The sequence below is a fragment of the Bombina bombina genome, chromosome 8, assembly GCF_027579735.1.
Source record: "Bombina bombina isolate aBomBom1 chromosome 8, aBomBom1.pri, whole genome shotgun sequence".
Lineage (NCBI taxonomy): Eukaryota > Metazoa > Chordata > Amphibia > Anura > Bombinatoridae > Bombina > Bombina bombina.
This window is the reverse complement of record NC_069506.1, coordinates 286,666,251-286,683,792: the sequence shown is the minus strand read 5'-3', so window position 1 is coordinate 286,683,792 and position 17,542 is coordinate 286,666,251. Positions and strand designations below refer to the sequence as shown.

Here is a 17,542-nt window from a genome sequence, read left to right as displayed (position 1 = left end):
GCATATGAGACTGCTGGACAGCAGTCTCCTGAAAGAATTACGGCTCATTCTACTAGGGCTGTGGCTTCCTCATGGGCATTTAAAAATGATGCTTCTGTTGAACAGATTTGCAAGGCTGCAACTTGGTGGTCTTTTCACACTTTTTTCCAAATTTTCCAAATTTGATACCTTTGCCTCGGCCGAGGCTGTTTTTGGGAGAAAGGTTCTTCAAGCAGTGGTGCCTTCCATTTAGGTTCCTGTCTTGTCCCTCCCTTTCATCCGTGTCCTATAGCTTTGGTATTGTATCCCATAAGTAAGGATGAAATCCGTGGACTCGTCGTCATATCTTGCAAAAGAAAAGGAAATTTATGCTTACCTGATAAATTTATTTTACGATATGACGAGTCCACGGCCCACCCTGTCATTTCTAAGACAGGTATTTATTTTTTGTTAAACTTCAGTCACCTCTGCACCTTGGCTTTTCCTTTCTCTTCCTAACTTCGGTCGAACGACTGGAGTGGGAGGGAAGGGAGGAGCTATATATACACAGCTCTGCTGTGGTGCTCTTTGCCTCCTCCTGCTGACAAGGAGGCGTAATCCCATAAGTAAGGATGAAATCCGTGGACTCGTCATATCGTAAAAGAAATAAATTTATCAGGTAAGCATAAATTTCCTTTTTATTTATGCTATTGATTTTCATGTTTTCTTAGTTAAGTAGAAAAAGTCATAATTGCCTTTTGCAGAAGAGCTAAACAAATGAAGATACTGTTTTGCTGAGTGACTTAAAGTAGCAGAATGTTATAGGCTCTATAACTATCAGATCATGACAAAAAGAACACATTCTATACACAGAAGTGCAAATTGGCTATATGAAAAAAACCACCACAAACACAATTCTTTATGTATATTCTCTGTTATAGATAAATAAAAAATATCCTTCTTAAAAATAGTTGCAGACTAAACTTATTTAATTGGGTTTACAGTGAATTTATATTGTGATTCCACTGTTATTATTTGAACGATGCCTTATTAATATGGGGAGGAGCGTGTGTGAATTCTTCCCTGTCCTTAATCAGCCTGTTCACATTCTGTTTGATAAGATACAATGGCCCCTATTTAAGAAAGGTCTTGCGGACCTGATCCGACAGTGCGGATCAGGTCCGCAAGACCTCGCTGAATGTGGAGAGCAATGCTCTCTGTATTCAGCATTGCACCAGCAACTCACAAGAACTGCTGGTGCAACGCCGCCCCTTGCTGACTCACGGCCATTCGGAGCTTGATAGATAGGCCCCTAAGGATCTAACAGTTTATCAAGAAAATGGGTGTGATGTATAGTACTGTATGTGCAATTTATACAATTTGTAGCTAGTATTGTTAACCCCTTATGCAACTTACTTGACCTTTTATGTCGTCAAGTTCCGGCCTTTACCAACAAACAACACATGAATAACACTTTAACAATAAAACCCAGCCCATTAAATAAAGACAAACAGACTTAGCGTTGGTGCAAAATGGCCGCAGCTCCTTTATTCAATAAATAACTTTTATAAAACTTTAATAACTCCATAAATAACAGTGCAAATAATTGTAAACACATTACACATAAAAAACAGTGGTGCTAGTCCATTCTAATAGTTTTGCAACCTATGGCCGTCAATCCATCCACTGGACCCAACCATGCAAGTGATCCCGTCATCGATAATCAACATAAATCTCTAAGGAACCCCTTGCCCTTAGAGACCCCCATCTTGCATTCCCCCATGGGAATGCAAAATACCATCACGCTAACAAATTGGCCATAATCTCCTGTAATTGTAAGGACTAGCACCCCCGCCACAGACTGGCCTGAAACCTCAGCCCAGTCCCGCCAACCCTGCAGTGGAACACACTGCCTCCTTGAAGTCAAGGATAAACAACTGCAGCCTGAAGTAATTTAAATGCACCCCGTCCGGCAAATAAAATTCGCCCTGACCCACCTCCGCTAAGTCCGGATGATGGACCACTGAACCACCAATCCTCCTAACAAATGACCCCATAAGCTTATTAACCTTCCTTCTGCTTTTGTCCAAATGCACAGGGTCCCAAGCTGCCCTCCAAACCATCCTGGGCAAAATGTCAGACCAGATAATCCTCAATCCTGGGAACAACTCCACCAACCTCCCAATGTCCCTTTTCATACTCATCACCAACTCCCTCTGGGGCATAAAACCAAGATCCTTGCCTCCAGCATGGATCAACAACAGAGTTGGGGGCTGAAAACGCCTGCAGTAATCCACGACCAACGGCAACAACCCGTCCCAACGAAGCCCCCTGACACCGAACCATTTAACATCGCCTCAAGACTTGGGAGTAACTAACTGTAATCCATCCCCCTTCACCATGGCCGCTCTCCGAGTCCAATAAATAAAAGAGTGTCCGATCAACCACAAACGCTCCATACCTAGAAAACAGAAAAGAATTTGACAACACCACCACACTATACAGTCAACTCCAGACGCAGACGGACATACCGTCGGAAACAACCAGATCCCCACCTACCAATGCCCTTAACCACCGAATCGGACAAACCTCTCACTGAAGCCTCAGTTGCCGCCCCTATGCGGAATGAATGTGACCCAAAATCCCTGGGATTGAAACCCAAATGAGTCAACGACTTGTTAAGAACCGCCCGAAACTGAAACTGTGACAACGGCCTACCATCTTGGTGGACCAACAATGAACCCCCATCACCGGGCGAAAACCTAAATAAACCCTCAAACACATGCAAGGACAAACCTTGGAACCACTGGGAAAAAAGGACAATCATCTTACCCCTACCCGACTGGTCCATCTTACTTCTCCTCAAAAACAACTCAACCCTTGACTCCAACAAGGACACATCTGAAAAAGCCAAACCACCCATGGAAGCTAAATTCCTACTAACCAGCTCCGAAATTCAAAATGCCCCAAAAAAGGCTAAAACAAAAGCCACACGGAACAAACACACCTCAAAATCTGACAAGCACACTTCCTCTAAAACTGTATATAACTTCTGTAGTAGCAGGAAGGTAATAGGACGCCTACTATCAGGAGGAGACTCGACCGAACCCCTCTTCAAGCCTTTTAAAACTTGCCGAACACAAAAACCCTTGGCAATATCTCTCAAACCCAATAGCTTAAAACGGAAAGCTAAAGCTGACAAACGTCTATCCATTGCGGAAGACGACAAGCGAGCCGCCCCCCATTCCCACATCCATTCCAACAGAAAACCTGTAAGGTCTGATGCCCCTTCCTGAACCCCTGCAGAATACAACCTGGATTCCCAGTCACCCCACACACTAGAGTAAGCCGCCCAAGTACCTGGCGCTAGTGAATTCCTTACCAGTCCTCCACTCCAAGCCGCCACATGGAACTTGGGCACGGGTACCCTCCACTTCTGCATGAGGAGCCAATTCCCAGAACCGCTGCCACTGAAAGCGAGAGAGGGAGTCTGCTATAGAATTAAAAACACCAGGAATATGTTTGGCACTAATGCAAACATTCATCTTCAAAAATTTCAGCACAAGCAGACGTAACAATCTCAAAACAGGCAAAGACGTAGCCATCAATGTATTTAAAGCATACACGACTCCCATATTATGATTACGCAAATCAACCTCCCAGACAAATGGGCAACCACAATCGGGAACAACTCCAAAAACACTAGATTCTTTATCAAACCCAAAGTATACCAGGCATCCGGCCACTCAGCAGCACACCAGTGGCCCATGAAGTAAGCCCCAAAACCACAACTACCCGCTGCATCCGTCACGAGTCCCAGTTCAACATTAGACACCCTTACCTCCTGAATCAATGTAAAGCCATTAAAACCCAACAAAAAATGCCTCCAAACCCTCAAATCATCCTTCAGCTCCTTGGAGAGCCGAACAAAATGGTGCGGCTTCGTAATCCCAGCGGTAGCCAATGACAACCTCCAGCACAAAACTCTCCCAATTGGGATAATTCTGCACGCAAAATTAAACTTGCCCACTAGGGATTGCAGTTCTCTAAGCATCACCTTTTTTGCCAACAAAAAATTATCAATAACCTCTAACAGATCAGAGACCTTGCCAATTGGAAGCCTACATTCCATGTTAACCGAATCGATTGTAATGCCCAAGAAATCGAGGGACGTAACTGGTCCCTCAGATTTCTCCAATGCAATTGGCACACCAAAGTCAGCTGCCATGTGATAGCAAACATCTCTCAACAGTTTACAAACCCCCGAACCAGCCGAGCCGACAAACAAAAAATCGTCAAGGTAGTGAACCAATGACAAAAAACCTTTCCAATGAACCAATGACGAAAAACCGACCTTTCCACTACCACCCATTCAAGAAACGTGCTAAAATGCTCAAAAAGCGAACATGAGATGGAGCATCCCATGGGCAAACACAAGTCAACATAGTAATTGCCATCCACACAACAACCTAAAAGATGATGCGACGTCGGGTGCACTAGCAACAGCCTAAAAGCCGCCTCAATATCAATTTTTGCTAGTAAAGCTGAAGGACCAGCCTCCCTCACTAAACTAACCACCTGATCAAAAGACGCATATTTGACAGACAGACAACTCCTGAGGAATACCATCCTCCTTTAGGAAATGATAAATGATGAATTAACCTGAACTTTCCAGGCTCCTTTTTTGGTACCACCCCAAGTGGTGAAATCCTCAAATCCGCAATGGGAGGACCATCAAACGGACCCACCATGCGACCCAAAGACACCTCTTTCTGTAGCTTGTCGAGGACAACCCCCGGCCACAAGCGAGCAGACTTCAAATTACCCCTAAACACCCCACATCCGCCTTGAGAAGGGATTATAAAACCAAACTGAAAACCATGCCATAACAAAGCCGCCTTCTCAAAACAACCCCGACGCCTAGCGTACCGGTCGAGCCAAGGCTCCATTGCGCCAAGGCTCACTGGACTCACCCCCTTTGACAGACGCATCCCCGATACCACCCGTTTTACCTTTGCGGAAACACTTTGCATAGGGGTGGGAGCCCCCACACCCCAAGCATTTGTGTCTAAATTTACACACTGCCCCCCACTTACACAATTTTTCATTATATGCGAAGCAGTACCCTTTTCTAACCGCCGCTGATGACCCACTACTAGAGGGGACACCAGCACCAGACCGAAAGGACTGGGAAGCTCGCAAAGGTGTCATTATTTTGAGCCACAACCCCATGTCCCGGTCGTCCCACTTCATTTCTGGTTTAACCGAAAGCCGTTGCCTGAACTGCTCATCGTATGACCACCAGGCCATTCCCCGATACGTATGCTGAGCAGCAGCAACCTCATCTAGGTAACAGAACAATGCTCCACCCTGTTCCGGAAACCTACTTGTAAAAACACTTGCATAGATTACAAAGGCCTGGAACCAATTGGTGAATGTTTTAGGCAACTTTCTATACCGTTTCTTCCGCTCCTCTTCTTCCTTATTGGCCATGTCGTTCTTTGAGTCCTCAGGGATCTCAAAAGACTGCTCAAGCGGAAGAAGGGAGAACAATTTAATAAATTCCCTCTTACATATCTTTTCCCTTACTTCTGAAGTCAAATGCATCCCCAAAGGCCCAATTGAGCATAAACAGGACCTAGACAACGCCGTATCAGCCACCCTTAAGTCAGGCCCCTCACCCTGTTTAGGGCCAAGACTAGGAGGTACCCCAGTAGGCCCCAATTGCTGTACAGTGGGACTAGAGTCTGTAAAAGAAAAACTGACATGTGAGACACCAGCTTCCCTATCCCTCTCCCCCTTGGAAGGCGACAGAACTTTATGATGAGGCTGAAACACACCTGGCCCACCCTCAGGAAATGACTTATCCCCCTGCCCCCCAAAACAGCTAACTGGGTTACCCAGGGACGCAGGAGAAGGGGACACACACTCCTCATCAGAGGAATTTAAAAACAGATCCACCGCCCCAGTGTCTAACTCAAACTCCTCCCCATTGTCTCCTGACCCATAATCCAAGTCTAACAGGACCACTGTGGGCCTAACTCCCTTAACCAAACTCCCTACACCCACCTGACTCCCCCCAACTGGGCCCTGCTGTAGCTCAAGGCCATGCAGATCCTTACCCACCCCACCCTCACTCACTACAGCTATATGCCCAGGGGCCCACAAACCCTCCCCCTCACTACCGCTATCCTCCACAATACCCCCCAAAGCACAAAGAGGCCCACCAGGACCGATACCACTCACTACCCCAGAAGGCCCCTCCCCCCCTGAATCAGGCCTGCTTGGGCCGTGAGCCACCTTACCCGCACCTCCTACTGACTTGGTGACTGGACCGGAAAAGGCCCCCTGCTCCGGATCTCTGAGGCCCCCTGTCGACGATGACGTCACCACTGCAGGAACTGCCAACACTGGAGAAACGTCCAACACCTCCGGATCAGCTCTTCTCCTAACAGGACCCGGACCGGACCTCCTACCTCCAGAAGACCACCTCCTCCCTTCCGGACTCAGCCTAGATGGAGGCCTGGATTGCCTCAAGGACCTCTTCCGGACAGACAGCTGCTCCACCACCGGATCCGACGAACCCAGCAAGGATTGAAGTTGATCCTCCAACCAGGTAGGCCCCTTCTCTTTTGCAGCCTCACAGAGCCATTGAAGAAGCTCCTCCACTGCCGCCATGTCGCAGGCTGAACGGGAAAGGGACTGAACGGGAAAGGGACGCAGCTAAAGATGCTTCTCAATAAAGTTTTATAAACAACTGCTGGTTTTCCAGCTTAGCCACCAGCCTAAATAACCTCCCTAGCCACTCCTCTAACTCCACCTATCCCTAGGCCTCTTCCTCCTGCGGTCAAAGCTCCCTCCGGCTGAGCTTTGCACCGCCTACAGGAGCCCCTTTCTAATAGTATTAATAATATCATGAATCTGTAGTAATGTGTCCAAATTAGTATGTGTAGTTAAATGTGTTTTTTTAGGATAAAAATAACAGAATAAATATAAATAACAAAAGTATTTTAAAGGTATGTTTAAATATTTTTTTTCTCATGAGTGACAGTCTTGCAATGCAAGGTTTATCACCTCAGGGCCATAAGGGCAAGTAGGAGAGGTTGTTGGATTGGGTAACGTTCAAAATGTATGACATATTTATGCACTTCTTCCAGTGTAAACATGGGTACTGTGAGTTTATATTGTATAGATTAGTGATATATATATATATATATATATATATATATATATAATAACATCTCATATATATACAGTGGGACCTCGGTTAACGCGCGCCTCGGTAAACGAAAAATCGGTTTACGAATTAAAATTTCTGAGAAAAAATGCCTCGGTTTACGAATTTTTCCCGCAATACGAAAAAAAGTGTCCTGGTTTATAGATCCGCCCCCCTGCCCCATGCGTGATTTGGAGCCATTGGCAGAAGATTTTGGAGCCTTTTGGAGCAGTTTTTGGAGCCTTTTTGGTGCATCTCAAGAAGTGGAAAGGTAGGGAGCTGAGCTTGGTTGTTTGCATGCCTTTTACTGTGTGTTCTGCATTCTGGGGGTGATTTCCATGCCAGCTCATGTGCTGTGCATGCCTGTTACAGCTCATCTGCTGTGCATGGCTGTTACAGCTCATCTGCTGTGCATGGCTGTTACAGCTCATCTGCTGTGCATGCCTGTTACAGCTCATCTGCTGTGCATGCCTGTTACAGCTCATCTGCTGTGCATGCCTGTTACAGCTCATCTGCTGTGCATGCCTGTTACAGCTCATCTGCTGTGCATGCCTGTTACAGCTCATCTGCTGTGCATGCCTGTTACAGCTCATCTGCTGTGCATGCCTGTTACAGCTCATCTGCTGTGCATGCCTGTTACAGCTCATCTGCTGTGCATGCCTGTTACAGCTCATCTGCTGTGCATGCCTGTTACAGTTCATCTGCTGTGCATGCCTGTTACAGCTCATCTGCTGTGCATGCCTGTTACAGCTCATCTGCTGTGCATGCCTTTTAGTGTGGTTTCCATGCCAGCTCATGTGCTGTGCATGCCTTTTTTTGCATTGTGGGGTTGTTTTTCCATGCCAGCTCATGTGGGTGTAAAGCATTTTTAATTTTTTTTGCATACTTAGGGACGGTGGTGTCATGGCACCCAAGAAAGCAGCGGAAGCTGGGAAGAGGAAGAAGGAGATGATTCTGCTTGAGGACAAGAAGGAAATCATCAGGAAGCATGAAGGAGGAATGCGATTGACTGACCTTGCCAAAGAGTATGGAAGGAGTGCATCCACAATCGGTACAATCCTAAAAATGAAAGAGAAGATTACTGGGAGAGATGCAGCCAAGGGAGTCACCCGGGTCTCCAAGCAACGGCCACCTGTTCTGGAGGAGGTCGAGAAGTTGCTCCTGCTCTGGATTGAACAGAAGTAGCGTGCAGGGGACTCAGTGACCAAGGCGATCATCTGCGAAAAAGCCAAGGCCTTGCATGCTGACCTCCTCAAACAACAGCCAGGAATGTCAGCAGATGCAGAAGGCTTCAAGGCCAGCAGGGGGTGGTTCGAAAGGTTCAAGAACAGATCTGGCATCCACAGTGTGGTCAGGCATGGAGAGGCTGCAAGTTCCGATGTTGCTGCAGCTGAAGATTTTGCTACGGAGTTCCTGGAAGTCATAGTTTCAGAGGGCTACCTTCCTCAGCAGGTCTTCAACTGCGACGAGACTGGACTCTTCTGGAAGAGGATGCCAAAGCGTACCTTCATCACAGAACAGGAGACCTCATTGCCTGGCCACAAGCCGATGAAGGACCGTCTTACCCTCCTGTTCTGCGCCAATGCCAGTGGGGACCTTAAGATCAAGCCCCTGCTTGTCTACCATTCAGAGACCCCACGGGCCTTCAAGAAACACAAGGTGAACAAGGAGCAGTTGAGCGTTTTGTGGCAGTCTAACCCAAAGGCTTGGGTCACACGCCTCTTGTTTGTGAAGTGGGTCAATGCGGTTTTTGGTCCTGCTGTGAAGAAGTACCTTGTGGATAATAACCTGCCACTCAAGGCCATGCTGCTCATGGACAATGCTCCTGCCCATCCTCCAGGCCTCGAGGAAGACTTGCTGGAGGACTTTAATTTCATCAAGGTCATGTTCCTTCCGCCTAACACCACCCCACTACTCCAGCCAATGGACCAGCAGGTCATCTCCAATTTTAAAAAAATCTACACAAGGGAGCTTTTCCAGCGATGCTTTGAGATGACAGATCGCTCAAGCCTCACCCTCCATGAATTTTGGAGAGAGCATTTTGACATTGTGAGCTGTCTGCAGATTATCACCATTGCCTGGGCCGGGGTCAGCCAGACAAACCTAAATTCTGCTTGGCGCAACCTTTGGCCAGACTGTGTTGTAAAACCTGCCTCCAGTGCTTCTGCACCTGCACCAGAGTCAACAGTGTTGGAGGAAATTGTTTCCTTGGGGAGGACCATGGGCCTGGAGGTGACTGAGGAGGATGTCTACGAGCTGGTGGAGGAACACAACCGTGACCTAACCACCGAGGAGCTGGTGGAATTGCAGAAGGAGTCGATGGAGGAGCAGATCGCATTTGAGGAGGAGGAGGAAATGAGTGAGGAACAGCTCTCTTCCACGGAACTCAAGGAGGCATGCCAAATGTGGGTAAACCTACAGACTTTTGTACAGCAGCACCACCCAGATAAGGCTCTAGCCCACAGACTTGTGAGCAGTTTTGACACAGACATCATGTCCCCTTTCCGAGGGATGCTTAAAAGGCGCCAGAGGCAGCAGACAATGGAAAGGTTCCTACAAAAACAGCCTAGACATGAAGAAGAACCTGCTTGTGTTAGTGCTGCCCAATTGCCCTCGTCCTCCTCATCTTCCAAACAGTGTTGAAATTGTTTTGCTATTTTCCATGTTTTCCCTGTTGACGTGTTATTTATGTACAGTACAGTTAAAGTGTACTGTACCATGTTACCAACAGTCTGCCATGTTTTAAAAGTTGATGTGTGATGTTTTAAAACATAAAGTTGGATGTTTGAAATATTATGTACAGTATTTATGCCTTTAAAGTGCACTTTATAAAGAGTTTTAAACAGATAAAATACTGTGTTTGACTTTTTTTTCTCACCTCCGGAACGCATTAATTGGTTTTCAATGCATTCCTATGGGAAACCGTGTTTCGGTTTACGAATTATTCGAAATACGAAACGTCCCGGAGAACGGATTAATTTCGTAAACCGAGGTCCCACTGTATATATATATTATATATCATATCATATATATCATCATATATATATATATATATATATATATATATATATACACACACACACACACACATGTAGATATATAAATTTGATTACATATTGAATTTGAGGCAGCGAGAAGCCACGCCCCGAGACACACCCTCTCAACCCCCATTTAAACCTTCTGGACAAAAGGTGGCAACCTTAGGGGTTACATGTGAGACTCACTGTAGCATTGCCTTATACACAGACAATCTCAATATAATTGCACTATGCACTCCTGGTCTCTTGTGTATAGGGTAGCAATACCCTATACACATACAATCTCAGTATACTTGCACTATGCACTCCTGGTCTCCTGTCCCTCTAGGGGTGACATGTGAGACTCACTGTAGCATTACCCTATACACAGACAATCTCATGATAAATGCAGTATGCACTCCTAGTCTCCTGTCCCTCTGGGGGTGACATGTGAAACTCACTGTAGCATTGCCTTATACAAAGACAATCTCAGTATAACTGCACTATGCACTCCTGGTTTCCAGTCCCTCTGAGGGTGACATGTGAGACTCACTGTAGCATTATCCTATATACAGACAAACTCTGGATAACTGCAGTATGCACTCCTGGTCTCCTGTCCCTCTGGGGGTGACATGTGAGACTCACTGTAGCATTGCCCTATACACAGACAATCTCAGGATAACTGCAGTATGCACTCCTGGTCTCCTGTACCTCTGGGGGTGACATGTGAGACTCACTGTTGCATTGCCCTATACACAGACAATCTCATGATAACTGCAGTATACACTCCTGGTCTCCTGTTCCTCTGGGGTGACATGTGAGACTCATTGTAGCATTGCCCTATACACAGACAATCTCAGGATAACTGCAGTATACACTCCTGGTCTCCTGTTCCTCTGGGGTGACATGTGAGACTCATTGTAGCGTTGCCCTATACACAGACAATCTCAGGATAACTGCAGTATGCACTCCTGGTCTCCTGTCCCTCTGGGGGTGACATGTAAGACTCACTGTAGCATTGCCCTATACACAGACAATCTCAGGATAACTGCAGTATGCATTCCTGGTCTCCTGTTCCTCTGGGGTGACATGTGAGACTCACTGTAGCATTGCCCTATACACAGACAAACTCAGGATAACTGCAGTATGCACTCCTGGTCTCCTGTTCCTCTGGGGTGACATGTGAGACTCACTGTAGCATTATCCTATATACAGACAAACTCTGGATAACTGCAGTATGCACTCCTGGTCTCCTGTTCCTCTGGGGGTGACATGCGAGACTCACTGTAGTATTATTCTATATACAGACAATCTCAGTATAACTGCAGTATGCACTCCTGGTCTCCTGTACCTCTGGGGGTGACATGTAAGACTCACTGTAGCATTACCTTATACACAGACAATCTCAGTATAACTGCAGTATGCACTCCTGGTCTCCTGTCCCTCTGGGGTGACATGTGAGACTCATTGTAGCATTGCCCTATACACAGACAATCTCAGGATAACTGCAGTATGCACTCCTGGTCTCCTGTTCCCCTGGGGTGACATGTGAGACTCTCACTGTAGCATTGCCCTATACACAGACAATCTCAGGATAACTGCAGTATGCACTCCTGGTCTCCTGTTCCGCTGGGGTGACATGTGAGACTCATTGTAGCATTGCCCTATACACAGCCAATCTCAGGATAACTGCAGTATGCACTCCTGGTCTCCTGTTCCTCTGGGGTGACATGTGAGACTCACTGTAGCACTGCCCTATACACAGACAATCTCAGGATAACTGCAGTATGCACTCCTGGTCTCCTGTACCTCTGGGGGTGACATGTGAGACTCACTGTAGCATTGCCCTATACACAGACAATCTCAGGATAACTGCAGTATGCACTCCTGGTCTCCTGTTCCTCTGGGGTGACATGTGAGACTCATTGTAGCATTGCCCTATACACAGACAATCTCAGGATAACTGCAGTATGCACTCCTGGTCTCCTGTTCCTCTGGGATGACATGTGAGACTCATTGTAGCATTGCCCTATACACAGACAATCTCAGGATAACTGCAGTATGCACTCCTGGTCTCCTGTCCCTCTGGGGGTGACATATAAGACTCACTGTAGCATTGCCCTATACACAGACAATCTCAGGATAACTGCAGTATGCATTCCTGGTCTCCTGTTCCTCTGGGGTGACATGTGAGACTCACTGTAGCATTATCCTATATACAGACAAACTCTGGATAACTGCAGTATGCACTCCTGGTCTCCTGTTCCTCTGGGGTGACATGTGAGACTCACTGTAGCATTATCCTATATACAGACAAACTCTGGATAACTGCAGTATGCACTCCTGGTCTCCTGTACCTCTGGGGGTGACATGTGAGACTCACTGTAGCATTAACTTATACACAGACAATCTCAGTATAACTGCAGTATGCACTCCTGGTCTCCTGTCCCTCTGGGGTGACATGTGAGACTCATTGTAGCATTGCCCTATACACAGACAATCTCAGGATAACTGCAGTATGCACTTCTGGTCTCCTGTTCCTCTGGGGTGACATGTGAGACTCTCACTGTAGCATTGCCCTATACACAGCCAATCTCAGGATAACTGCAGTATGCACTCCTGGTCTCCTGTTCCTCTGGGGTGACATGTGAGACTCTCACTGTAGCATTGCCCTATACACAGACAATCTCAGGATAACTGCAGTATGCACTCCTGGTCTCCTGTACCTCTGGGGGTGACATGTGAGACTCACTGTAGCATTGCCCTATACACAGACAATCTCAGGATAACTGCAGTATGCACTCCTGGTCTCCTGTTCCTCTGGGGTGACATGTGAGACTCACTGTAGCAGACATCCCAACCTGCAAAAAGTAATTTCAGGGAGGTGGCTTCACCGGCTACTGTGCTATGTACTGCGCCCCCCCTCCCCGGTTATATACTGGACACCTGGAAACCCTAAATAAGATAGAGACTTATAATTAAAGTAGCTTTCTACTAAACTCACATTTAAAAAAAGTAGCTTTATTGCACAACCACATACAACATACCTATTTTCCAGTGATCGTATGCTTGTTGAATTCTCAAATATTTTAGAATACAACGTTTAATTATGTGCAGTAAATAAGGTAGTATTTGTGTTTTATTTTATTGAATCATTGGGAGCTTTTTGGTTACTGATGCATGCTTTGAGAGTTCCAACAAGGGGCCTCAAGCTCCATACGGAGCTTGATAAATATGCCCCCTGGTCTCCTGTCCCTCTGGGGTGACATATGAGACTCACTGTAGCATTGATTTATACACAGATAATCTTAGTATAACTGCAGTATGCACTCCTGGTCTCCTGTCACTCTGGGGGTGATGTGAGACTCACTGTAGCATTGCCTTATACACAGATAATCTCAGGGTAACTGCAGTGTGCACTCCTGGTCTCCTTACCCTCTGCTCTGGGTCTGACATGTGAGACTTACTGTAGCATTGCCCTATACACAGACAATCTCAGGGTAACTGCAGTATGTACTCCTGGTCTCCTGTTCCTCTGAGGTGACATGTGAGACTCGTTGTAGCATTGCCCTATACACAGCCAATCTCAGTATAACTGCAGTATGCACTACTGGTCTCCTGTCACTCTGGGGGTGATGCGAGACTCACTGTAGTATTGCCCTATACACAGACAATCTCAGGGTAACTGCAGTGTGCACTCCTGGTCTCCTTACCCTCTGCTCTGGGTCTGACATGTGAGACTTACTGTAGCATTGCCCTATACACAGACAATCTCAGGGTAACTGCAGTATGTACTCCTGGTCTCCTGACCAACTGGGGTGACATGTGAGACTCACTGTAGTATTGCTCTATACACAGACAATCTCAGTATAATTGCAGTATGTACTCCTGGTCTCCTGTCCCTCTGCTAATGATATGTGAGACTCACTATAGCACTGTCCCTCTGGGGGTGACATGTGAGACTTACTGTAGCATTGCCTTATACACAGATAATCTTAGTATAACTGCAGTATGCACTCCTGGTCTCCTGTCCCTCTGGGGGTGATATGAGACTCACTGTAGTATTGCCCTATACACAGACAATCTCAGGATAACTGCAGTGTGCACTCCTGGTCTCCTTACCCTCTGCTCTGGGTCTGACATGTGAGACTCACTGTAGTATTGCCCTATACACAGACACTTTCAGTATAATTGCATTATGCACTGCTGGTCTCCTGTCCCTCTGGTAATGATATGTGAGACTCACTATATGAGACTTACTGTAGCATTGCCCTATACACAGACAATCTCAGGATACCACAGTATACACTCCAGGTGAGATATATGATGTTTATATTTAGGTAGTAAATAAACAATTGTGCGTTTTATTTTATGAGAAAGTCCCATGCTTTACAGCATCTGACTAAGATGCTGCTGTAATTGACAAGACAGAGTGTGGTTTCAGATCTATTTGTTTTTTCTTGGCTGCTCCGTAGCTCAACAGCAAGAAGAACAATATGCTCAATCAGTGGGAATCGTTCACACTATTTCATGACTGCAAGTTAATCGGAGGCTGCTTTACAATTGAGTTAGATGAGTCACGTTGTGGCACAAGTCCAGCGCAATCTGCATTATTAGCAGAGTTCTTCCATAGGGCACTAACTCTGCACACATCAGAAATAACACAACTAGGCAGCTTTAGGGGTTGTGAGCCAAAAAGTTCATTTACATTTAGATATTTTGATTTTCCAAGACTCCAGTCTGTGAGATCAGTTGTGATATGACTCATACTTAAAAAGAATTGTCTGCTGCAATGAATGACCCTTTTTCAGACCTTACGTTTCATACCTGGGTTACTTCAGTATTTCTGTCTTCTATATACTCTATAACCCTGAGATAAACTTTTTTTTTTTTTTAGCTTTGCCATGTCCTGATCCTGTGCTGCCATCTAGGGGACACTTCACACCAAAGCAGGCCACCTATGTGGTGGGAGATCGTTTGTCTCTTACATGTGACAGAGGATACACAGTTGTGCAGGTAAGTGGCTTTACACATTACTGCACATGCACTCTAGTCCCTAACAGTGTAAAAACACTGAATAGCAGCACAAGGGATTTTATCATTTTTTTATCTAAGCAATTCCACATTTCCTAACAATTTTATTCCTAACTAGTGGGAAAGCCTGCCCAGAGGGCAGTCTATTGTGGTGACGGAACCACTGAACCACCCTGCCATTTTCGGAAGGGCAGTCTATTGTGGTGACGGAACCACCCTGCCATTTTCGGAATTCACCTGGATGCCGCTTACGCTCTCTTTTGCTCTCTCTCTCCCCTCTCTTTTTGCTCTCTCTCTCTACGCCCTTTTTTTTGCTCTCTCCCCCCTCTCTTTTGCTTTCTCTCTCTCCCCTCTCTTTTGCTCTCTCCCCTCTCTTTTGCTCTCTCTCTCCCCTCTCTCTTTCTCTCTCCCCTCTCTCTTGCTCTCTCTCTCCCCTCTCTCTTGCTCTCTCTCTACCCTCTCTTTAGCTCTCTCCCCCTCTCTTTTGCTCTCTCTCTCCCTCTCTTTTGCTCTCTCTCCCCCTCTCTTTTGCTCTCTCTCACCCTCTCATTTGCTCTCTCTCCCCTCTCATTTTTTCTCTCTCCCCTCTCAGTCTATGTGTTGTTAATCAAAAAAAAAAATTGAACTACAGAAAAAAATAAACAAATTATCAAAAATTAAACCTAATCATTATGAAAATAAAAAAGCCCCCCAAAATAAAAACACCCCCTAATCTAATGCTAAACTACCAATAGCCCTTAAAAGGTCTTTTTGTAGGGCATTGTCCTAAGTTAAACAGCTCTTTTGCAGTTACCAAAAATTCTAAGTCCCCCCTAACAGTAAAACCCACCACCCACCAAACCCCCCCAAATAAATAAACCTAACAGTAAAAAACCTAAACTATCCATTGCCATGAAAAGGGCATTTGTATGGGCATTCAGCTCCTTTGCTGCCCATCCCTAATCTAAATAAATAAATAAATAAATAAAAAATATTTTTAAAAAAACCTGTCTAACCCCCAAAAATAAAAAAAATAAACCTAAATTTAAATTAAGCTAAAATTACAGAAAATAAAAAAATCTAATATTACAGAAGATAAAAAACCCAAATTACCAAAGTTTACAAAATTAAACCTAATCCCTATGAAAATAAAAAAAGCCCCCCAAAATAAAAACACCCCCTAATCTAAGAATAAACTGCCAGTAGCCCTTAAAAGGGCTTTTTGCAGGGCTTTGCCCCAAGATAAACAATCTCCGCCGTAGTGATCTAAAGGTACCCGATTAAAGATTGCGTCCCTTGAATTCCTATTGGCTAATTTGATTCTTCAAATTCAAATCAGCCAAAAGGATGAGAGCTACTCAAATCCTATTGGCTGTTCAAATCAGTCAATAGGATGAGAGCTACTGAAATTCTATTGCCTTTTTTTTTTTGTAATGCTCCGTTTGCCTTCGCTGCATCCCGGTGGATTCCGAAATGGCAGGGTGGTGAAAGATTCCACCAAAGAATTCACCTGGATGCAGCTTTGCTGCATCCAGTTGAATTATTTTGGCTGTGCGCGCAGCCAAAATTCTGTTGGCTGCCTTGCGCTGCCAACATTCCATTGAGGATGCGTGCGCAACTGCCGATGTCGACGGACATTACAAACGCAATTATAGTATAGATGACTTATTCACAATTCACAACATTATTATTCACAATTCCTAACAATTTTATTAAAAGTGTTGCCACAGAATTAGTAAAATCTCTCAACTGTCCTGGATACTGTGGGATTGTCGTATGGTGGGAGCTCTGCTTAGACTTCACCCATGACATGCCAGACCCAGCCAACTGCACACCCACAGCAACTGCTGTCACAATAAGAGCTGTAAGTTCTCGCTACGCATGGGCATCCATTTTATTACAAAGGAAAGATATTCGTTTCATTTTCACAAAAAGAATATCTGAACTAATGCAGCAAAGAATTTAAAGAAAACTGGTGAAATTAGTTTCCTTTAAATTACCTTAAAATACTTACCTATAGTGCGCTGGAGAGGCGCACTAATCCAGACACTTCTTCACAGAGCCCGGGCCACATTAATAGGAGGCTATGGGGTTGAATTATCAAGGGCCGAATGGCCCCTGATCCCCCTGTTTTTGCGCAAGCCTTTAGACTCGCCGGAAACATAAGTTAAGAGGCAGCGGTCTGAAGACCACTGCTGGTTAACTGCATCCGCCGCCTCTGAGCGGCGGACAGCAATCAACCCGATCTTATACGATCGGGTTGATTGACACCCCCTGCTAGCTGCTGATTGATGCAAATTCACTAGAGATGCTTGTGCAATGTTAAATGCTGACAGTG

General features: G+C 45.6%; 1 protein-coding gene across 1 annotated transcript in view; it reads left to right on the top strand.

Moving 5' to 3' along the window:
• The window catches only part of MASP2 (MBL associated serine protease 2), a 390,238-nt gene that overhangs the window by 210,630 nt on the left and 162,066 nt on the right, over window positions 1-17,542 (top strand). Inside the window, exon 7 of the mRNA XM_053691441.1 lies at window positions 15,089-15,207. Within this exon, the coding sequence (XP_053547416.1) occupies window positions 15,089-15,207 (119 nt within the window). The remainder of the gene's footprint in view (window positions 1-15,088; window positions 15,208-17,542) is intronic.